Source organism: Podarcis liolepis (assembly GCF_965112155.1).
Source record: "Podarcis liolepis genome assembly, chromosome: 5".
NCBI classification, from domain to species: Eukaryota; Metazoa; Chordata; class Lepidosauria; order Squamata; family Lacertidae; genus Podarcis; species Podarcis liolepis.
This window is the reverse complement of record NC_139556.1, coordinates 29946062-29970462: the sequence shown is the minus strand read 5'-3', so window position 1 is coordinate 29970462 and position 24401 is coordinate 29946062. Positions and strand designations below refer to the sequence as shown.

The 24401-nt window shown below is 42.8% G+C and overlaps 1 protein-coding gene across 3 annotated transcripts in view; it reads right to left on the bottom strand.

Moving 5' to 3' along the window:
* ARID5B (AT-rich interaction domain 5B) overlaps window positions 1–24401 on the bottom strand; it is a 182715-nt gene that overhangs the window by 146316 nt on the left and 11998 nt on the right. For all 3 annotated transcript variants that reach the window (XM_083502392.1, XM_083502393.1, XM_083502394.1), the window contains exon 3: window positions 1095–1320. In XM_083502392.1, coding sequence (XP_083358518.1) covers window positions 1095–1320 — 226 coding nt within the window. The remainder of the gene's footprint in view (window positions 1–1094; window positions 1321–24401) is intronic.

Below are 24401 nucleotides of genomic sequence, written 5' to 3'. Positions count from 1 at the left end.
CAACTGGGCAGGTACAGCTTCTTGCAACTCAACTGTGGAATCAATACACTTCCCCTTCTGTAATGCGCAGGACAGGGGTGGGAGTGATAAAATCTATGATGCGCATCCAAAGAACTGCACAAGTAGGTCAAGACACTGTGTTGGTGTGTTCTGGGTATCCCAGCACTCTGAAGGGGGCTTCTGTTGTAGAAATGGCAGGCATCAACGATACAGCTGAAACTGCTGAAACTGAGGGGACTTTCAGCAACAATGGGTTCATTGGGGATGGTGTACGACATAGAATAACTTTTTATTATGTCTCGTGTTAATCAGTGGGAAGGAACCCGGGCCACAAAAAAACACCTTGGTTCAGCTTTTTCTACAGATTCTTTTTGCCATGTTGGATCCCAGAGCAAAAGAGAAACAGATAGTTCTACGGGACCCATCATTCCTTGAAGTCAGAGTGTGTGACCATCAAGTTACATGGTATCTAGGACCGGCCCTAATATTAGGCAGAGCAAGGTGACCACCTCAGGTGGCTGGAACATGTGGGGTGGGCAACAGTGACATCCTCCTGATCCCCCAAAGCAATCTGGCCATTCCTGTGCCTTGGAGGACAGAGCTGCATGTGTCCTGCAACCTGTTTCCTTTCCCTTGAGGGTGGTGAAGGATGCCGTCCTGTCACCAGTGTTGAAGTAGCCATTAACTTCAGTCTAGTCAAGTTCTGTGTACGGAATGGGACGCCTCGGGTGGTAAGACGTCTTACACCGGCTCTGACAAGATGACATCAAAGGAGCTACTTTAGGCATGCCTAGTAGGGTTATTTTAAAACTCCCCACCTCCCATCTTTGCCCTGCTGACCCCTCGAGCAATATTACAACCTGATGTCAGAAGCTCCTTATATAGCAGCTTGATGTATAATACTGCGTGTGCAGAGGGGGATGAGCTTTATTTGAGCTACACAATCACAAAGAGACCTTGGGGTAGCGGAGATGGTTGCCAGATTCTTTAGATCCCAGCCACATGCCTCTTTATCCAACAGACAAGCGCAATGGAAAAGTTGTCCAGCCAAGAGTCACAGCACCCATCACATAGGAGGTGAACTGTGTACTTACCAAGGTCAGCCTTTTCCTTCAAAATGTCTCTAAAGTTGAGGCCGCTGTTGTGTGTGGTTTGCCTGAACCTGCCCAGCGCTTCCTTCTGGCCATTCTTTCCCAGTTCCGTAGGTCTAATGGCTTCACCCCGGAGTCCACGTTTCCATTTGGAGAAATCTGCCTGGGCCCATTTGGCCAAGTCTTCGAGCTTCACCGTGACCTTCTCTGAAGCAGCAACAACTTCATCCTGCAAGAGACAACCAAGAGAGGGTCACATTTGGCTCCGCAATACACGGCAAAGGTTACTGCTCTGAGTCTGTGACGTCTGCTCACAGCCGTTTCCATAAAGCTTTTGCCAGGTTCATGTTCACCACCACTGAAACAGAGCATCCTAACCAAGAGGAGATCGGTAAATTTGTGGGTGCGTGCTTTTGTGTGAAATAACTTTTCCTGTACCTCTTCCTCTTTCGCTTTCTCAGACACATTCACGCACATCACCCACACAGTGCTCAGAAATAGCATTCACATACCAACAACAATTTCATAGGGTGGCCACCAGTTAAATACCAAAAAGAGGCAATGCACCACAACAAAGAAAGGTCAAAAAGAGAGTGCAGATTTTAAGAACACCTACTTTCTACATAGAGGTGCAAATTTGGAAAAAACAGCTATCATTAAAATGGAAATACAATGCGTCTCACCACACTGGGGGAAAGTGACCAGGTGAGCTGCTCAACAGATGTTCATTCTTGATGGGAAACCTCAAGGCCTCTGGCTCTCCCTTCCTGCAATTATTCTATCTGCAAACCAGACTTGGTCCAGATAGCTCTTGGAGAAGATTCCTTCAAACAGAGGTCTGGCCTCCAAGGGTCCTTCTCATGTAGGAAAGTCCTCTGCAAAGTAGGGCACAAGGCCACTCTACCAGAAGTGGCTCGCTGGGTGGGGTGGAGCTGCTACTCTAGTTTCCTGTTAGGTGGGTCCCTGTTGCTCACCAGGATGGAGGGAGCAAAGGAGGCGGTGGGGAGGTTGACATCTGCTTGTGCCCACTACACAACAGACAAGCTAAAAGTTGATAAACACCATTTCTGTCTACTGCTTCCACCCAACACCACACAAACTCATCTGTCTCTAGGTTAATATGCTGACACTTTTGCTTTAAAGTTTTGAGTGGTTGGAATGCTCATAAACATTCTGTGACATCTTGGCAGCTGAGCCCATGGCTACAAAGGTCTTAATTCAATATATTGAAGCAAGAGCTCTTACAGCCAATTGCTACAGAGATTTTTTCAAAGATTGCAGCATTTTACTTTGGTTATTTCTTCCTTTGCCAAGTTGATTTGATCGGGGAGGGAGTAAATTGGCAAAAGCACTATTCCACAAATCTGTGTGTTTTCTGCTTTAATCTGATCCCGCATTCAAATACGTCTATAGTAAATGCCTTAAAAGATTAAGCTGGCTTTTCATCATCAATAGATATAGCAACATCACATCTGTGGATATTTTCATTTTTAGTGGATCTGTTATTTAAGCCAACTTTTTACATGATAAAAAATATATATACTGTACAGTGGTACCTCTAGTTACGAACTTAATTCGATCCGGAGGTCCATTCTTAATCTGAAACTATTCTTAACTAGAGGTGTGCTTTCGCTAATGAGGCTTCTTGCTGCTGCTGCGCCACCAGCACACAACTTCCATTCTCATCCTGGGGCAAAGTTCTCAGCTCGAGGTAACTCTTCCAGGTTAGCGGAGTTTGTAACCTGAAGCGTTTGAAACCTGAGGTATTTGTAACTCGAGGTACCACTGTATATCCATGAATATCAGGCAGAGCTGGCCCAATCATGAGGCTGCTTCAGGCGCCAGAAGTCCCCCAGACAGCATGCCCATAGGTGCCCCACCAACTCCTTCTTCGCCTCTGCCATTGGTGGAGAAGCATCGCTGCCATCGGTGCCAATTTTAGGAAGGATGGCGAGATCTTGCAGAGCACTCAATATTTCACATGGTTTTGGGTGAAATCTCACCCCAAATCGGTGTGCCCTTGCTCAAATTTGGCACCGGTGGTGCTGCTGCTTCTCTGTCAGCAGCAGATGGGGCAGGGCATGGGGCAGTGACTAAAGTGGGTATATGGTGGCAGGAGCAGCAGGGCCAAACAGCACTTCCTGATTCACCTTAAGCGGCAAAATAGGATGTGCCTCCCCTGATATCTAGAAAGAAATTCAAAATCAGGAGATATATACATATATTCTGGGCACTGCCTTAAGTGCACTTTTTGAAAATGCAATTAACCTGCAAAGGTTAAAAAAAAAATCATAGCCAGATGACTAATGGTTCTAGCTAGTCCTCACATAAATGATCTTAAGCAAATATGGGATTCCTGGAACTCTGACTCACTAGAAAATTCCTCTGTTTATGGTACAGTTTCCCTGGCTTATATACAAATATTGAATTTAAGTCTTATCCTAAAAATTAAATGAAACTGTGATGTAATCCCAAAAGAAATACTACAGAAATTCTACAAGTTTCCTACCAAAAGAAACTGGCACATTCTCAGGTTTCCTGCACATGTTTTCAAGATCAGAAACTAACAATACTCCCCCTGCCCACATCCCTCCTGCCTTTAAACATATATTTTATAGAAAAGCTGCTTAAATTTAGTTGAGCCTGCAGAGAATACACATGAAATAAGTACCTCTCTCTCTTTTAAAAATTATCATAACAGATCGTGTTACAACATAGAAAACATGAAATAAGCGCTTTGAGCTGTAACCTTCCAGGAAAAATACCAGCTTGTTTCACCCATGATGAATAAGCAAAACTGTCTTTTACAGAACTCACAAAGGTAGTAAAGGAGCAAAATGCTATAGTAGCAAAACCAACATTCCATGATTTAAGTCGGACACTTGAAACAATCAGGATGCAGCAACTCAGGGAGTGCTGAGGAGTCAGTGATTTTAATGGAGTAACTCTAGAATAAATTAACTGGGGATTTGTAGCTTCAAATCAACCTGCCTTGCATTCATTATTGAACTAATGCACATGAAGTGCTTTGAACTCCCAAACAGGCGGAATAATGGAAAATATTATTATTATTAAGATTACATCCTATGTGTTTTGTTGCAACTTCAAAATTCCACCTCATATTTTTATCTTGCCCTTTCCCCCAGGAACTCTTCTGGTAGCAGCCATGGGGTTTATTATCCTCACTATAAACTTGTAAAGTAGGTTCATGATCATTACAGTCCATTCCATCTAGGGCAAATGGGGCATTGCCCCACCACCATCTGTCTGCCTTCTTACTTACAACCAGTCAGGGAGTGGCTGTCATAGCTCCTGGCCTTACCTGCTGCTTGGACTCTCTGTCTACTCTCTACCAGTTGCAAAGGGGACCAGCCAACACTATTCACAGCTAAAATATGGGACTGGCCCAACGATAAACAATATGGGTCATCACTGAATGGGGATTTGACTCTGGGCCTCTGTGGCCCAACTCAAAAACGTTCTGTCCACCACCCCTGGGATGGACTACATGTGGCACTCCAGATATGGCTTAATTCCACTCCCATCAGCCCCAGCCAGCATGGCCAATGGTCAGGGATGATACAAGCTGTAGTTCAATAATATCTGGAGGGTACCATGTTAAGCGCCCTGCCTCGCATCATACCCTCCAACGTCCTATTCCATCTGACTGGGTTGTCACTTTGAACGCCATACTGGGGCAGCTTCCAACATATATAAAAACATAACATTGAACATTTAAAAACTTCCCTATACAGGGCTGCCTTCAGATGTCTTCTAAAGCTTGTACAGTTACTTATCTCCTTGGGTCGGGGGCTGCATACCCTCCAACATTTCTCCGATGAAAATAGGGACATCCCAAGGAAAAGCGGGACATTCCAGGATCAAATCAGAAACCAGGACAGCTTTTGTAAATCTGGGACTGTTCTTGGGAAGTAGGGACACTTGGAGGATCTGTTACACTATACTGTATAATGCTTTGTATACAGCAGATAATAATAATAATTTATTATTTATACCCCGCCCATCTGGCTGGGTTTCCCCAGCCACTCTGGGCGGCTTCCAACAGAACACTAAAATACAATAACTTATTAAACATTAAAAGCTTCCCTAAACAGCAGCAGCCGACAGTGGGGTAGGGTAGAAGCACTCAGGTGACCTTCCGGCAGGTGAGTCACCACTGCCAACCACAAGGTGGTGGTGAGATCGGCACAGTGCAACGGTTACGGCCAATCCACTCCAGCGTTCCTGCCAATGCATTTGCACCATGCCACCCTCCCCAGCACCTTGCCTCTCCCCCGCCAGGCAAGTGCCTCTGCCCCACCACACCATCTGCCACATGCATGGCTCACTCATGCATGTGCAAACCCTTGAGTGCAAGCTCCCTGAGTCAGCCCCATTGGAAGACAATGCTTTCAAGGCTACAAACGCTCTACCTCCAGTGTCCTATCTCTGGTGGGCCATCCAGCCCTGCAAATCATAACCTGATGTTACATCAGCAAGTGATGAAGATACATGACTGTGAATCAGCCCTCAGACAAGGCAAAAAGGAGACACGGTTGTTATTACAGAAGGATAAAGGCATGAACTGGCTCCCATCTGTTTTAACACATGCATTCCTCTGGTAATAAGATATTGCTTAACGGCCAACCAAATGAAGAAAACATGGGGGAGGGCTATTATGAGAGGTTACCCCCAGGACTTTTGCTTTTGGGGAGGGAAAGCGGCTTAAAACACACACACACACACACACACACACACACACACACACACACCATTCCCCCATTTTGTGAATCAAAATGTTTGAACAAGGAGTCATCTCCTGCTAGATATCGATCAAATATTTGGTCAAAAATAAAAGGCAAGATTGAGGGCTTAGGATACAGTAGAGGTACATTTTCTATGATCTTCGACTAAACCGTGGAAACAGTGCCTTAACTTTCTGTCTGTATTAAATGTCGGTAATCTTGTCAACACTGCAAAGTATGTTGCAATGGGTACCTAGAGAGTTGGCAGAGCATAGTATCTAAAAGCACAATAATGTGTGAGCTGGCACTTCCATTCCTTGATAATATCTCACCTCAGCCACTGACTTGCTAAGCAGCCTCAGTCCAGCCACTATGATCTCAGACTCAACCCCCTTCTGTCTAACATTATGGGGATAACAATACTGCCCCTACTTCAAATGGGTGTTGTAAGAATTGTACAAGATCAGGTTGGGGAGCCTGTGACCCCCACACCTCAGATGTTGCTGGACTACAATTCCCATCATCTCTGACCTGTGGTCACCCTGGTTGGGGCTGGTGGTGAGAGTTTAAGTCCAACAACATCATTATTATTATTACAGTATTGTTGTTATTTATATACCGCCATTTATCCGAAGATCCCAGGGCAGTTCAAAATATAGGTTCCCGGCTCTTGCTTTAGATAGTGTGTGTAAAGGGCTTTTACCACTTTTTTAAAAAAGCACTAAAAATGCTAATTATTAACTAACTTGTTTGTGGTAATTAGAATCAACATCTTGTTCTCTCTTCTTTGTCACAGTTCTCATAAATTACTGCTATAAATTACCATTATTTGATCAATATTTAACCAAGTCAATTGATCAAACATTGTCTGAAAAGATAGCCAGTGCTAACTACAGTCCCTGCCCACCCCAGAAAGAACCATCATCTGTTGCACACATTAATGTCTTATATGTTCTCATTCTATAATGTATGAAGCAAACTTAATGGGCCAAGGTGCCGCAAACACACACACACACACACACACATGCACACACAGCATTTTAAGGACCCTCTGCGTAAGATCGTCTGTCTGTGCACAATTAAGCATCAGCTTTTTGAAAACGCTCAGCAATGCACAGGTTATGATAAGCAGCTATTTTTCATAAAACCCAGAGATCCAGATCAAATGTGGCCTTGGTTAAAGTGCTCTTTTCCAAAGTAGCTGTTATGACCAAATTATTATTGCTTCCATTACCAGTTTGTTCACATCCTTTCCAAGAATTGCTATGACTAACTTTTGGTTGGCATTCAAAGCAAGCAAAGCAAACAATTTAATAACCAAAAGACAAGTACAATCATTACTACATCATCAATGAATAATCCTGTTATTGAGAATACAACCTTTATACTCATAGACTCTGAGACACACAAAGTACACACAGAGACTATAAACTCTGTACTGCCGTGAAAATAACTATTTCCCTTCTCCTACCAGCTCAACACACACTCCCTGCCAAATTTATTTCGTAATACATTCATGGTTTAGTTGAGAAATCTAATAAAAAGTGGAACCTTGAAATATCAGAAGCTACATAAAAGTACAGAGCCATTTGCACCACAAATTTAAAGCAATGCTAGTACAGTGGTACCTCGGGTTAAGAACTTAATTCGTTCTGGAGGTCTGTTCTTAACCTGAAACTGTTCTTAACCTGAAGCACCACGTTAGCTAATGGGGCCTCCTGCTGCCGCTGTGCCACCGCTGCACAATTTCTGTTCTCATCCTGAAGCAAAGTTCTTAACCTGAGGTAATATTTCTGGGTTAGCGGAGTCTGTAACCTGAAGCGTATGTAACCTGAAGCGTATGTAACCTGAGGAACCACTGTACCTCACTTCAACACGCACTGCTTCCCCCAAAGAATCCTGGGAACTGTAGTTTGTCATGGGTGCTAGGAGTTGCTAAAAGGTAAAGGACTCCTGACAGTTAACTGCAGTCGCAGACAACTCTGGGGTTGTGGCGCTCATCTCACTTTACAGGCCGAGGGAGCTTGCGTTTTGTCCGCCAACAGTTTTTCCGGGTCATGTGGCCAGCATGGCTAAGCCGCTTCTGGGCAAACCAGAGCAGCGCACAGAAACGCCGTTTACCTTCCCACCAGAGCGGTACCTATTTATCTGCTTGCACTTTTGGTGTGCTTTCGAACTGCTAGGTTGGCAGGAGCAGGGACCGAGCAATGGGAGCTCACCCCGTTGCGGAGATTCAAACTGCCAACCTTCTGATCGGCAAGCCCAAAAAACAACAACAGCATAAATTAATATGTCAAAATCTGCAACCCATCTTCTGAATTAAAATATAGATAGATTTGCCATTCTCAATCTCATTTTATGATAAATTATTTTATATAAATCTTTGGGAGGCTTTGCCCAAGTGAAAAAAAAGATTGCAACATTTGTCTCTGTGTGCTAATCTATCTGAATCTAGAAGTCCCTGTTGCAACACAGTGCAACAATGAGGTCTGCTGAAATGTGACTTGTCAAATGGGCTCATCAATCAATAAGTGAAGGTTGACTTTGTTAGAAGTATGGTAGTGCATTTTTATTTGCCAGGAAGTTAATTTTAGAATCCCCATCATTTTTATTTATTTTTTAAGCATGATCTACACACTAGGAGTCATGAGACCAGTGTTCATGTGTGTTTAGCTTTTTAGAAAGCTGTAGTTTTAAGCACAGTGGTAACAAAATCTAGGGTTTTCAAATTCACCTTCAAATTAATCCTTCTGGAATTTCACATTTCTTTTAATTATTAATCCAAAATCAAGGCCTACACCTCAGAATATGGCAAAGCAAACACTATGAGTGTAGAATGTGTATGATTTGTGGTCAGCCACACTGCATCAGCATTCTGGTGTGATTTGTGCGCATCCCCGGGGATTATACAGAGGGCTAGATCCAGCGCAGCCCTTCCACAAATACTCCTTTCCATTCATGGAATGGCCCTTCCTGTCCACAGGGGGGGCTTTGATCAAATGGAAGTTCACACTCACAGAAGGGCTGGGAGGCAATGCCTGCCTATTTCCTCTTTCCCCACAACTTCCTGTGCCACCTCCCTCAGCATTCCAGAAGCAGACCCTCCAAGTGCCCTATTTTCCAGGGCCAGTCCCAGATTTACAGAAGCCGTCCCAGTTTCTGATTTGATCCTGGAATGTCCTTAGGACATCCCTATTTTCATCGGAGAAATGTTGGAGAGTATGGAGTTATGCGATCCCTGAGCTAAGAACTATACAACCTTTAGAATACATCTGAAGGCAGCCCTCTATAGGGAAGGTTGTTTTTTTTAAAAAAAAGTTTAATGTTCTATTTTGTTTTTATATATGCTGGAAGCCCTCCAGAGTGGCTGGGGCAAGCCAGACAGATGCGTGGGGTATAAATAACAAAACAAGAAACAACAACCATTATTATTGTTATTATTGAATAGGATGTTCCTGCTTTCATTGGAGCAATGTTGGAGGGTATGCAGAAAGTCCCCCACCCTCTAAAGCAGTGGTTCCCAATTAGGGGTCTGGGGACCCTTGAGGGTTTGTGGAACGCACCTAGGGGGTCTGCAGTCTCATCCCTTGCCTCCCCCCAACTATTTTTTTGTCATTTTTGCATAGTAATATTTTTATGGTCTGTTTTTTAGTTTACCAAAAATCCTTTGCTTATTACGGGCTACCTCACATTTTGTTCAGAAAATTGCTTTGCTAACTACCTTAGAGTTATCAAATTTTTCAAAAGTAGGGGGTCCTTGGCTTGGCTTTTGAAAAATAGGGGGTCCTCAGTAATTAGCTAATTGGGAACCACTGCTCTAAAGTAAGTGGGAGGAACAAGCTTCCGTAAAGGAAACCTGATGAAAATTGCCAAGAGCGGGAACTTCTGCATAGAGTTCCACTCGTGAACCTCATGTTCCAACCCATTATGTATGATTACTAGGTTTGCTCAGCTATGATGAGCCCCCACGGGAAGGTTGTGGGTAAACGGTGCATTCCCGACCTCACCTACAAAACATGGGAAGAGAGATGAGGACCAGGCCTTTCGAAGGCTTTGTAAGCATAAATCAAATCCTTTGGAGTGTGGGAATTAATTAAAATCTTTAAAATTAGCCATCTTGCTAGGATACAAAACCAGAAACATTTAGGATTGGCAGCAGCTAAAGCATTTCAGGTACTATAGTTATTACAAGCATCTTGTAGGCAAATAATTATTTTGTCTAATTGCCTATTTAGACTGAAGATTATGCTGCTAAAAAATTGCTAATTATCTTCAGGTATGAGAAATACAGCATCCCTCTGGTACGATAATGTTCCAAGTTTTCTTCTTGTTCTAAATATGCTGTGAAAAGGCGAAACTACAATCAGGGCTGTAGGTATTCTCAGGGACTGTGAGCTGTTCAGTCTCTAGTTATTTAAATGCCATTTAACATGCTGAGAATCTCAAGGTTCCTCCAGATGACCTGTTTATTGAGCATTCATGCTGATCTGCTTGCACAAAGCTTATTCAGAAGTTAGACTGCATCTGGTCTTTACTGACTATTTGTTTTGATCTGTTTGCAGGTCTGTTATGACAGTGAGCATTTGTCCTGCATGCATCCTGATTAGCTTGTGGGGTGTTTATACGTCTTCCTGTTGGGCATTTGCTCATCCCACACTTTTCAATGCATTTCTGCATCACTTTCCAAACTGCAAAAAGACTGGTTCTTTTTTTAAATATAGAATTTGTTGTGGCAAGGTGACACAGCCCTGTAATCTACTTTGATTGTGCAAACCTAAAGTTCCAGTATGCGCTCAAATCCATCCCGCACAATAGTGATAGTCTGGATATACTTTCAGCTTCTTTTCTGCCCCCTCCCCTCCCCATTTCTTTGGCAAAGCAGTTCTCTATCCCTCGTGACCCCAGGGGAAAGTGTGTGTGTGTGTGTGTGTGTGTGTGTGTGTGTGTGTGTGTGTGTGCAATCAGTATTTATATGCCTATGAAGAATGATGTTCTCTGGGTGGATTACAAACAACTTAAACAACAAAATAAAATAATCATTAAAGAAGAATAAATGCAGTTTACAAATTCCAGTTACTGTCTGTAAAAGTAGTCACCCATGACCATTGCACATATCTCCTCCCACATTTCACACCTAATACCTTTGGCACTAAATGACAAGCAGCTGCTATGGATTCCATGCCGCTAAATAAATAATATGATCTAGCAACTTACCAAAAGCTCCATCTGCACTATCCATTTAAAGCAGTATCATTTCTAAACAGTCAAGGCTTCCTCCCACAATGAATCCTGGGAACTGTAGTTTGTTAAGAGTGCTGAGTGTTGGTAAAAGCCTTCTATTCCTCTTGCCTGACTTGAAATAGGGGAGATTGTGGATGGGTGAGAGAGGGAACTGGCCAGAAACCCTGCCAGATGATAAAGAGACCTCCAGTTCTGGGGCAGGATTGTCCAAGTCCAATGGTCCCTCGGGGTTATTGGAGCAGACCCTCCAAGTGTCCCTATTTTCCAGGCCCGGATTTACAAAAGCCGTCCTAGTTTCTGATTTGATCCCGGAATGTCCCACTTTTTATTAGGGCATCCTAAATGTTGGAGGGTATGGAATAAGATGTCCCTATTTTCGTCAGAGAAACGATGGAGGGTATGTTGGAGCCATGTGGAGATCTTCTGGAGGGTCCTGCTCACCTTGCTCCTCAACAGAGAAGACCTCAGGTTTGAAATCTGGGCAGGGCTGCACTCTGACCGAGAATCTGAGCTTTTAGAGATCAATATTTTTTAAAAAATGAACATTCCACTGCTGCTGCAATTACCAACAGCAACACAGCACAAATGGGACCACTGCGCAGTTTCAGGGAGTTTTGTTTAGAGTCTTGCAACCATACAGACCAACAACAAGGCCCCATCAGAGGCACGAACTTCCCACTTTTAACTTAATGGGGTGTTAACTTCAAAGCCTGTGTGTGACCATTTCAATGTCAGGCAATTAAGACTCCCTAAAATACAAACACTCAGCTTGAGTCATTAAAGGAAACATAAAGAGGCAGCTAAGCCCAATTTATTTTCGACTCCAATGGGTCCACACGGAGGTGAGAAAGCCTTGAATGTAACAAACAAAAAAGCGGGGGCGGGGGACACACCCAATAACCCTCAAACAAAAATTGCTAAAGGAAAGTGTACATATTTACTCACTGAACAGCTACTAATCTTCCCATTTGAAGTTAAAGGACTTTTCACTCTGTCACAAGCAAAATACAAATGACAGATCACTTGCATTCGCTTTAATGCACAAGACAAAACATGCCGTAGATATAAGAGTGGCCTCTTATTGTGGATTATTTGACAAGATAGGCATTAAGCTGGCTAGCAACATTGTACTCGCGTTGCATAATCACTTAAAGGCCGCGAGGAAGTACAAATCAACCCTTTTGCAGAACTTCACCTTAAACACCAACCATGTAATTTTGGGCATGGCGCCTCTTGACGTAGTATTATTTTTTTCCTTAACTCCGCTCACCTTGGGCTTGGCTTCAAAGCCTATGGAAATAAATGGAAAACATCCCCATACATTTCAATTACCCCTGTTTTCCCAGGGAGATTCCTAGTTCCTCACTTCCTTATATTCATCCCTTGAATATCACTGTCCCGATTTTGCCTTTTGGGGATACTTTGAGAGTGGTTTATAAGAGCATTTTGTCAATGTATTGGGACAAGACATACGCCACCTTGGCAGGTTTCAACATGCTGTCCCTGGTCTTTCAAAGTGAAACTATTAAATGCACAAACAGGGGGAGACTTTGGTAACAGAGCTCCCTGGGTGAAGACATATTTTGGTGCTCCCCCCCCCCTAAATATATCTTATTTTCACAATAATTCCTTTTGGTGCAGTTGCTTTTTATGGATCTTCTCAGTAGGTACCCATACAAATATAGGTATCATTAACATTATCATTATTTTTGCACCCCCTCAACTTGGTGCCCTGTGTGGGGGAACTGCCCTAAATCTGCTGCTGGCACACAACATGTAAATGCACATGTGTGAATATATACAGGACAATTATATCTTTCCAGTGGCGTAGCGTGGGGGGTGCAGGGGGGGCCGGCCGCACCAGGTGCAACATCTGGGGGTTAGGGTTAGGGGGCACAAATCCATGGATTAGGGGCGCAAATCCACGGGTTAGGGGGCGCAAATTACTTGCCTTGCCCCGGGTGCTGACAACCCATGCTACGCCACTGTATCTTTCCAGTAAATCCTGAAGACAAACAATCCTCTCTGCTTTAAATTCATGGGACTAGACCCAACTTGGAGCTAAGCTGATTCTTTGTAACTTGTCTGCCACAGACAAGTGGCATTGCTAGGCCACTGTTTCAGATAAAACGCACATGTAAACATGCCTACCCAGATAGCAATACAGAATATTCCTGGAGCACTAATCCTTAGCGAGACAACTGCAGAGCTTCAACCACACTAGAGAGTCATCATCTATGAAAACCTTGCAGGGTATGCAGTCATGAAGTCCACAAACTTTATGATGCTGACTGCCCTGACCTCAATGCATGAGTTCATAGACAACCAAGGGTAAAGACACACAGCATGATGGAAGTCGTTTTTTACTCACTTCCTGCATTATCTTCCACATGACTGGAAACATATTGAGGGGGAGAGCACAGCCATGCCCACTGGCCCTGTTTTTCATCCCACCCCCCACTGTTCATGCAAGGAATGGGACACAACTTAGAGCTTGTGGGGAAAGGCTCTCTCCCAGTTACCAATGGGAGTTTTCATCCCAAGGCTCATAGGGGCCACTTATGGAGTTCTGTCTTTAACTGGTTCCAGTTCAAGAATAAATGCTGATCTGGGGTGCCTATTGGGCGGGGAGGGACAGAACGGTCATCCCCTTTTATTTTAGACCACATGTGAACACCTTTCTCTCTATTATGGGGTAACACCAACAAATGCTATCAAAACAGCATTTTTGCAATTTAATCTTGATTTTGCAATTTAATCTTGGTTATATCATGTACCAGGCTTTGAAAGTTGCTTTTCATTTATTTCACCCCCTTCCTTCCCATCAACCCTAAAAAGGAATCCCCTTTGCTTCTGTCTAAGCAGTCTTAAATTTGCACTTGCAGAGGTTTTTAATTCACTTATGACTTGATAGGGAGAAACACCCAATATGAGGAAAGGCAAGCATTTTGTTTCAAATATGTGTTGTAAAGGTAGACAGTTCTCATTAAGGGCTAGGAACCCTTTTTTACTCATCATGTCAACTCCTTGCCTACAGGAGTGACTCAGGTCTCAGTTGGTTAATTAATGGTTTTACATTCCAGCACAAAATGATCCCAGATGGAAAGCTTTGATTAGAATGCACAGAAATATTTATTCTGGTCAGATACATTTCATAAGAACTAGTTTGACTACTGTAGTATCACCAGCGTGGTTTCAGTGAGATTAATAGCCATATATAATGCTAAAAGGCATACTGAACTCTGTAGTGTGCATCCGGGTTGCCTCACAAAACTTTCTGTTCCCCGTACATGTGAGCAGTAGTCAAATCAGAATCCAAGCGTATGTTTACATGCAGAAACGCAGGAGATTATACACAGAGATCAACAGCAGCTCCCACTGAACTCCCAGTGGGCTGTGTTCACACAGCACATTAAAGCATTGTTAATGCTGTAAGTATGGTTTACTTCAAACAGGCAGAATGTTGGTGCACACTGCTCAAAAGTCCCCCACTTCCCTCCTGGCTATACCATATGAGAAGCCACAAGCCTTGACTTGTCATCTTATCCCAACCTGGGCTCGTGGTTGGTTTGGGGCAAACAAATTCCAAGCCTAGGTTCCGACAGACACACCAAGACTTGTGATTTGTTTCTCCCAGCATCCTGCAGCCAGGAGCCACAGAGGAGTCAAGTGATGACTCCTGTGAAGAAGTCTGAAGCAACAGGAGTGTGAACTATCCACAACCATCCTAGAAATTACGGTTGTGCAAGGATTCAAAATTAAAATTAAGGCCTAAGTCTGATTTATTAAGGCCAGAATCTTGACCCCATTTACTTCAATAGAGCTGAGTCAACATGGTTAGGATTGCATGGTAAGACACACAATTGCTATTAATGGATCTCTTTTGCTACCTGTTTCAAATATAGCTTTAAAGCCGCTCCCAAATAGGCAAAGAACCAAATAGACAAGACATTTTAAAAGGTTGATTTAAAAAAAAATAAAAAAATTGTACCTTCCAAACAGTGGTACTAAATGTCAATGATACTAAAACTGTGGCCTATGGACCAAATAAACAATGGTGTGCTCTCAAGCCACTCATAAAATTACAGGTTATTGTGGGGTGGGGTGGGTAATGTTTCTTTAATCAGTGATCAACACTGAATGAAGACTTTTTCGGAGGCAGGTGTACTGAATGTGCTATGTGAAGGCAAATGGGGAAATGGTGCTCAATAGAAGGTAGATAAGGTCTCCATGCATTCTGCATCACTGAGACAATTCTCAGTCGAGAAGACTGAAGATTTGCTGACCTAGATCATCTTCGAGATCACCGAACATATTCCGTATCTTCATGGGTATATCAGAAAAACCAACTTTCTTTCTTTTCTTTTTTTTGGGGGGGGGGTTGTTCAGAGCATGTGGAACACCATCTTCCAACTTTACTTTTTTGAGCGAAGTATAATGGAAAATAAATTACAACTGATTGCTCCTTTGCAGCAGCTGAGGTTAGGTTTGCAATTATTCAGCACAGCCAATTACTCTTTGCAAAGAGTTGCCTTTAACATAAGACATGCTATGACAGGTAGGTGGCTTTGGCGATAGCACACTTCTGAAAGAGATCTCTGTATTGCAGGGACTAAATGACCCTCGTAGTCCCTTCCAACTTTACAATTCTATTATTCTACGAATAAGGCACAGTGAAGTGACGGGTCTCCAAAGGGAATGGCTCTTTCTAAACATCCACAAGACTAGGATCTGGTAATGAAACTGGCACCCAATATTTGACTGCAGATGGATGATGATGATGAGGAGGATAGAACCTTTAAGACCAGGTCCTTGTGGATAACCACATCCACATTTCCTCAAGCTGCCCATAACCTACCATACTCCATGACTGCTCTGTCACTGCCACACCGCAGTCCACTCAAGTTCTTCCCCTGATCTGCAACATTCGGTCCTGGATCCTGACCAATCTGAATCTACCTCTAGCAACTTGGCAACCCTGTCTTTATATTGCTGCTCCCTTTAAACAAGATGACAGCAAAACAGAGATGTTAATAACCACGCACACATGCAGGAATTTGGTATGTATATATGGTGACAGATGACTTACACAAATCTTTAAAAGATTAAGGGAATCGGCTGTATTGCATTGATGTCACCTGTAATTATATCTCTACACAGACGTGAAGAACCACCCAGGCTGCATGCTTACTTTATGTATTTAAATACCCAACAACAGTAAATGCAGATTAAGTATTTATTTACCTGCTCACTTTCAATTTTTTTTTTAAAAAAAATACTGCCCGTCTATACAAATCAGCACTACCATAGACTAATGTCTCAGAGACTGAGCAGAGAGGCAGCTGAGATCTTATATCTTAGCCAAATCAGTCAACCTTAGGCAAGCCAGTATGGTATTTCATGTCAGCCTCAGTCCTTTCAGCCCCAGACTATCCCTACTCTGCAATATAGGGGTGAGAACACTGGCCCTCCTTCTAAGAGTGTTGTAAAAATCTCTCAGTAATCCTTAAGTGCTTTCAACACTCAGAACATACTGTTTTAATCCCTTGCGGCAATACCCCCAGAGCATATGTAGTAAGGCTACCAGACGCCCGTTTCCCAGGGACAGTCCCAGGATTTACAAATCAGTCCCCATACAAAATCCACTGAAGTTGAAAAGTGTCCCCGGATTCACTGAAAAAAATCTGGTAACCTTAATATGTGGGGCACTACCTAGATGAATTTGAGTTACATAGGCTTAAAGGTAAAGGGACCCCTGACCATTAGGTCCAGTTGTGGACGACTCTGGGGTTGCGGCGCTCATCTCGCTTTATTAGCCAAAGGAGCCGGCGTACAGCTAGGTGGGCAGGAGCAAGGACTGAGCAACGGGAGCTCACCCCATCGTGGGGATTCGAACTGCCGACCTTCTGATCGGCAAGCCCTAGGCTCTGTGGCTTAACCCACAGCGCCACCTGCGTCCATACATAGGCTTAGGGGTTTGCATTGGACTGTACCTCTTAAAGCAATTAACTACCATAGAAGGAAAAACCCAATTAGGGTTGCCAACTTTGTTTGCCAGACCTTGCTCCTCTGCTGCTTTTTATAGCAGTTCCACCTGCCAATATTCTAGCCTTCTGTATACAGTATGGAGAAAAGCTTCACCTGCTGTTTCCTGCAGATCAAACTGCAGGTAAAGCTGCAAAAGCAGGACAGGTGACCTTCCCTACCTCCCCCCAACCCCAACCCCCACCCCGTCATCTGGCAATTCTAATCCTGATAATATTTGCAGCATCCAACTGGCCTCATTTTAACGAAATCTAGCGGCTGTGGTCATGCTGCTTGGGGGGGGGGGTTGGATACAAAAAAGAATAAAATTGTCCTGTGAAGTTGAAATGATGTTCTATGAAGAGTCTCTGGTCTCCCCAAGATTCATTATTAAGCTGCAAATTTTATGTCACTGTTGTCTAAGCAACCACCGGCACCGTCTTCCAAAAGTGAAGAAATTGAGATTGCCTGACTCAGCAGATGGCTGGGGTGCACGTCTCCAAGAAAAGGAGGGTCAGGTAGTTAAAGCGGGTTTTAAAAGCAGCTTATTATATTTTAAAAGAAAGGGGAATTATGCACTAGGAAAGAAAGCCTGTCTCTTTGCACAGAAAGACTGTAACAGTGTCTTGCCATAACAGGTTATATGTTGCCAATAACATAATATATATGAGAAACAGTGAGGGAAGTGATAAAGAATCGCAGTGGAGACATGGCAACATTTGTGCCTGCTGAGGATGTTTTCTTTCCAAACACCTCCAAGGGTCATTTAAGGAATTTTGGAGCTTGGGAATAATTTGAACAATGGTTTGGTATTCCACTGGGGAAACCCAGCCAGATGGGCGGGGTATAAATAAGAAATTATTATTATTAAAATTATAATAGTAATATCTAAAGAGACATGGCAGAAAACCTCTGGCTGATGACAACAGGTGATGCTGGCTGCCATTTATCTAACAGTATAATACAGTATTAGACAAGTCTCTTGCATTAGACAAGTCTCTTCAGTTTTCCCCAACCCCCATTCTTTTGCGGTAATCAGGATAAACTTTTCCACACAAGATAGCAAGGGTGGCAGATTTTATAATCGAGTGCATTGCTGCTAACACACCTGTTCCCACACAGGAATAAAAAAGCATAATTGCAGTATGAATTCAGATGTTTACTCAGAAGTATGTATGTGATTTGCTCCTAAGTGGACACAGGACTGGCTCTCACAATGGGGCATACTTCTGAATAAACATGCTCCTAGCTTATTACCGGTTAACATTACAGAGAAAATAAACAACAACAACAGGATTTATACACCACACCTTCTTCCGGGGGGGTGGGCAAACACATCAATACGAATACAATTAAAACTTCTAAAAATAAGAATTGGCTCTCAAACCAGTAATTTTGGGGTGACAGGGGACAGAGCTTTCAGCCAGCATATGCTTTGGTAAAAAGGAATGTTTTGAAATTCCTCCTTAAAGTTAATAGTGGAGGGAGGCCAATTCACCTCTCAAGGCAGGGAATACCCCAATGGGGGAACACCACTGAAAAGGGTCTCTCACAGGTCCCCACCAACCAGGCAACCCCCAGAGATGGCAGCACCAACAGGACCTCCTTTGTTGCTTGTAAGGCCCAAGATAGTGGATACTGAGGCAGGCACTCTTTTAGAGCCTTGGATCCCAAGCCATTTAGGGCCTTGTGGGCTAATACGACTAGAAAGCCCCTCCAGACTGGCATTTTATTGCTGGTGTATTCTGCATCATGTTCTTGACACAAGAGAGCACCGGTGCTGGATTTAATCCACTTTCATTTGTTCTGAGGTGCTTCCTCTATGTGACCGTGTTATTGCTGTCCTCGGGAGTTATCACGCAAAAAAAGTGGAACTAAAACAAACCAGAACCTTTGCGATATTAAAAAGTCGCTGGGTTTCAGATTCGGACCTAAGGCTAGGCTGTGGCAAAGTAGACGCTGAATTTTTGGGCTCTAAACTAATGGAAACTTGGGACTCACATGGTGGGTACATCAAGCACATGACAAGGAATATGAGAAGTGATTCTCATGCCATCAGTACTCACTTTAAAAATAAAACAAACAAACTTTTTTTAAAAAAACAGTTTCTCTCTAGCGTTGTCACCACAGCCCCTGGAACATCTGGTTCGACAGTAAGACTACAAAGGCCCACCAAGGGAACATGTTCTTGCCAGAAACCCTTTAGTACACCCCAAATTGGTCGCAAGTTAGTTACTTGCTTGCTTGTTTGTTAAACTATCCAACATGTATCTATTTGTGGCCTGAGAGAAATACAAGTAACAAAGACAGGATCTATTTCTGCCGCAAAATTATGCGGAAAAGAGGTGCTAAGAGTCCTTCAGTGTTAGAGTAGGCCACTTCAGATTACAGTGGGAGCAAACAGAATTGTTAATGGTTCCCTATGTTAAAAAATAAAAAAATAAAAAACCTACTCTGCAAATAGAAAACTAGCCCACCAGAATAGGTTGGGCTGAGTTTGGTACTGTTTGTTGCTGATTTTAACATAGGGCGCATTAAGAAAATGTTCTACACTGAGATAGTACAGTCCAATGTTTGGCCTCATGATTCTACCACCTCACTTGGCTGCATGTGAGGCCTAGGCCTCAAAAATGTACATTTCACAAATGTAATGAAATCTCTCTCACACAAAACTCTACATCTTTTTAATCGCATCCCTCCGGCACCTCTCAGGTTTCAGTGCCTTGAACTCTAGAGAGCATTTGAACAAACTACTTTTCAGTCTAAGCAACTACACTGGTGGCTTCCCAGAAAGATGTTTAGAGGGGAAGACCCACACGTTCCTTGTTACAGTGGCAAGCCAGGCCATTTTGGCAGAACGTATATACACTATACAATGTGAAAAGATGAGTGCGCACACACACACATCTATATTCAGTGCTTTTCCCCATAAAATATGTTTAAGGGAACTCTCATTTTCCTACTCATATTCAAATACTGCCCCTCAATGAGGCCAAACTTAGATTTACAAAATGTTTATGGGTATGCGTACCCCTGAGCCCCCCCCCCCGAAAAAAGCAGTGTGTGTGTGTGTGTGTGTGTGTGTGTGTGTGTGTGTAATCCTTTCCTTCCTTAGCTTAGTGAAATAGGTCTGAAACAGACTAAAATGATTCCAAAGAGGCACACTTTATTGCACACACATCATTGGTAGGGGAGAAGAGTTAACTTCTGAGCAAGGCAAGATATCATTCCCGCCTGAAGAATGCTATGCAGCTCAAAAGCTTGCTACTGTGTGTTATGCAACATTGGTGGTTCAATAGAAAGGATCACCTGAACCATATGTAATCTAGTCTAATCTGTTAAAAGGTGACTGACACTCCTTCCTCTTTCAGAATATGCATGATAAAGGAAGCAGGCAATTTGTTTTACACAAGAGTTATTCCCTGTAACCTACAAAGGACTCAATGTCTATAAATGGGTGTTGTCATGCTGTAGTAATTATTTTTTTTGGGGGGGGGGCATAGGAAACATAGCTAAGCTTTTTATCCGCCTGGTATCACTGGGAGCTACTAGAGTGTATTGTTCAAGTATAAGGCAATGCCCCCAGTTCAAACCTCAGCAAGAAACTCACTGTCTCTCAGACTGCACCTATTGACTTTGCCTATAGAAATGACTGAAACCTACTCCTTCATCAGCATATAGCCCCACTCTAGCATCTACCTCTTGGACACACTAGTGTGTGACCAAAAGATGGGACCCAGGAACTGCCTGTTACATACCATATAACAGTATACAGTGGTACCTCGGGTTAAGTACTTAATTTATTCCAAAGCTCCGTTCTGAACCTGGAATTGTTCTTAACCTGAGGTACCACTTTAGCTAATGGGGCCTCCCACTGCTGCTGCGCCGCTGCAGCATGATTTCTGTTCTCATCCTGAAGCAAAGTTCTTAACCTGAGGCAATATTTCTGGGTTAGCGGAGTCTGTAACCTGAAGCGTATGTAACCTGAAGCGTATGTAACCTGAGGTACCACTGTAATAAGCAAAACCTACATATCTTTATACCATTTTCAAAGACTGCCATTGCGAAGCTAAGACTGTATGTATAATTTGAAGGCTGCATTATGACTGGATATTTGGAATTAATCCTCCCTGGGCATTTCAATTATCCCAGCTGAGTAGCAGCTTTTGCCAACAGGAAGGGGCTATCCAGGAGACAACCAAGAGAAGCATGGCATTTTAAAAGCAATAATGCTATGATTGCTGAACCCGAACACATGCAAATTGTAAGTTTAATTAACTGACAATCATCTCCAAGACATAAAGAATTGTCATTTGTAGTTTGACAAAGAAAACTGTGCATATGGCATTCTGGAAGACATACGACAAGCCTTCCATCTGTGGAATATGACTGTGCAACTTACGAGCTGCCAGATACTAATACTCAGCATTTATATTACCCGCTCTGAGTGTTTCATACACTTGGCGTAGCTGTATATCAGAATATATATTGAGAAAGCTGGCTGGTAGGTCCACTTTTACTCCCTTTGGTACAAGGTTCCACATGCTCAGAGACATGTTTAAACCATGGAACAGGTGCATATGCAGGCAAAACTAACATGCCACGCACCCTTGTCCTGAGAATATGCTGCTGGGATGCTAGCATTTCACAACTAAAGGTCCCTAGGTGATCTGGGAGCCTTCCCTGCTGCAGAGGCCTATACCAGAACAAGAGGCAGATGGAAGGAGCCATGAAATTAAAAGTGTGGTCCCACAACTAGAGGTGAGTTTAGGACAGCACGACTGGGCGCCGAGCCTAGGGGTTGCCACAGGGTGTTGAAACTATAACATAGTGAATTTAGCAGAATGGAAGGCAGGAAATGGGGAGGAGCCAAATTTTGGCCTCACACAGGGTACAGCTGAAATTTGAAAGACCACTGTCCGCCGCTGTCACAACCCTTTTCTTGTTAATGTTGCCGCTTCACAGCTGTGACATCAGAAGTGTCACAGCTTCTGCCTGTAGCAGACGGGCAATTTTAACGTGGAGCTGTCAGGTTCATAGCTCAGTCTCTTACAGTGCCATCCTACGCATGTTTATTCAGAAATAATTGTCACTGTGTTCAATTGGGCTTACTCTCCAGTACATGTGTTAAGTACTGCAGCCATAGCTACTGCATTGTACTAGAAAGCAGTGTTGCAATTTTTCTGGGCTATTAGTAAATCTTGCAGGGTTATAAGGGTCAAGTTTTGAAATATTATACTTTCTAATTTCTGCTGCAACTCCCATTGTGTGTGTGTGTGTGTGTGTGTGTGTGTGTGTGTGTGTGTGTTTTCAATTAAGTTTCTATCTGCCACTGCAGACAGAAATTGTGACCAAGGGAGAAAATAAGGTTCAGTCACAATGTTTTCCTATCAGATGGCCTACTGAACTCCAGGAACCATTTAAGTTTAGGCAAGTTGACAAGCAATTTATTGCTCTTTTTGCCTTCTCTGGTTACGCTGAGAAAAGCCTTTTTGTGCAGATTACATACATATTTTTCTTACCAAGCAGTAATATACACTGCATTAGTAGAATGAAAATTATGCAAGCTGATTTCTTTTTTGGCTTTTGTTTGCATTATGCCCCATTGTGCTGGGAAAAACAATATGTGCTTTAATTAGCAAATATCTGTAAATAATTTACTCACTACTGAGTGCAACAGAACAATGGGGGCAGTTTTCACATACATCTACTGAGTCTGTACACTGGGTTTCTTGCCATAATCTTCTATTGTTTGATATCTCTATCAATCAGTACATCATTCACAGCCAACATTAAAATGTGCAGAAAGAATCCAAGGCTCACAGCGTCACAATAGCAGCTCCAAGGCAAACAGTGCCCACTCTTTTTTAAAAAAGAAAAGAAAATCTATAGCTTTTGCATGTAAAAGAATATATGTGTGCATACGCATGCACACACACACACACATCAGAATCTTCTTCCAAAGGAAAACAAGAAAATGCCTTGAACTTTCAGACCCACTAATTAAAATTTGTCCTGTTGCCCCAGTCAATCAATCAACTGATTGATTAATCTATGACAGCCTTCCCCAACCAAATATCCTCCAGATATTTTGGACTATAAACATTTGTCAGTCTCAGCCAATGGTCCGGGATGACGGGCGTTGTAGTCTAAAACATCTGGAGGACACTAGGTTTAAGAAACCTGGGTTAAAACTGGCAAATCCCTAACAGTTATAATACTTAGCATTTTTGTAGCACTTCATAGCAGCAAACCACTTCACATGTGTTATGGCCAGCATTATCATCTCAATTTTTGCATTTGTGATAGCTTCCTTAAGGCGACCTTGTGAATTCATGGTAGAGATAACACTGGAATGAGGAACTTCCTGGCTGGAAGCTCAGTCTCTTACGGCGGCAGCAGCGTTTATTTGTGTCTACTACCTTCACGTATAAAATATGGGGCAACGTGCTCTAATTTTTACGAGAGACATGCATGGGTGATGTAGAGAGATGTAAGTACATGCCAATCTGTATGTTACCTCCTTTTATGAGTTACTGAACCATTCGAGAACAGAATTAGGACATCAAAATTCTGTCAAGATAATATTATTGGACCAAGATGCAATGTCATTACACTAAGTTCTGCAATTGTGACAGTCTTGCCTTTAGGGGGACATTTGTGTGTGCTAGGGAGTAGGGATGTTAACAAAGGTGTGTTTAGAAATCCGAGTAATTAATCACCTCCATGCCTTTGTGCCACCTTCCCATGGTAAATACCATCTTTATTAAAGGTCTCTGTTTTCCTTTCCCACTCCTGCACGCCACTATTTTCAAAATGCAAAAAACTCTATCACGTTCCACATGTGACAAGCACCTGTGCAAAGCTACCTGAGCCTACTACAGACTTGCAGATATATCTGAATAAAGATCCAATATCAAAGGGACTACTTCATTCAAACCTCCACAGTTTGTATTTTATGAGTGCATTCCTATGAGCATATTGCTTATTTTGCATTATTTGTTGTTGTTTTTCAAAGAAAGAGAGGTCTCTTTATGTCAGCTGTCCCTTTCTTAGGATTCAGCAGAGCCGTTCCAGCATTGATGGGTTTTCTGTGTGGACTCAGCAGTTTGTTAATTGGCGTATTTCGCCCTCCCCTCCCCAAAAAAGTAGTTATTACTTTACAAATGAGAGGACGAAAAAGGGAGGAATTTATATTACTCTCAGAAATCCCAATTATTTAAGATGCCAAAATAATTTTAAAGTGTGTATTTTCCCCCACTCCCTTCTCCCAGCTTATTAACACCTTTTTATATCTCCT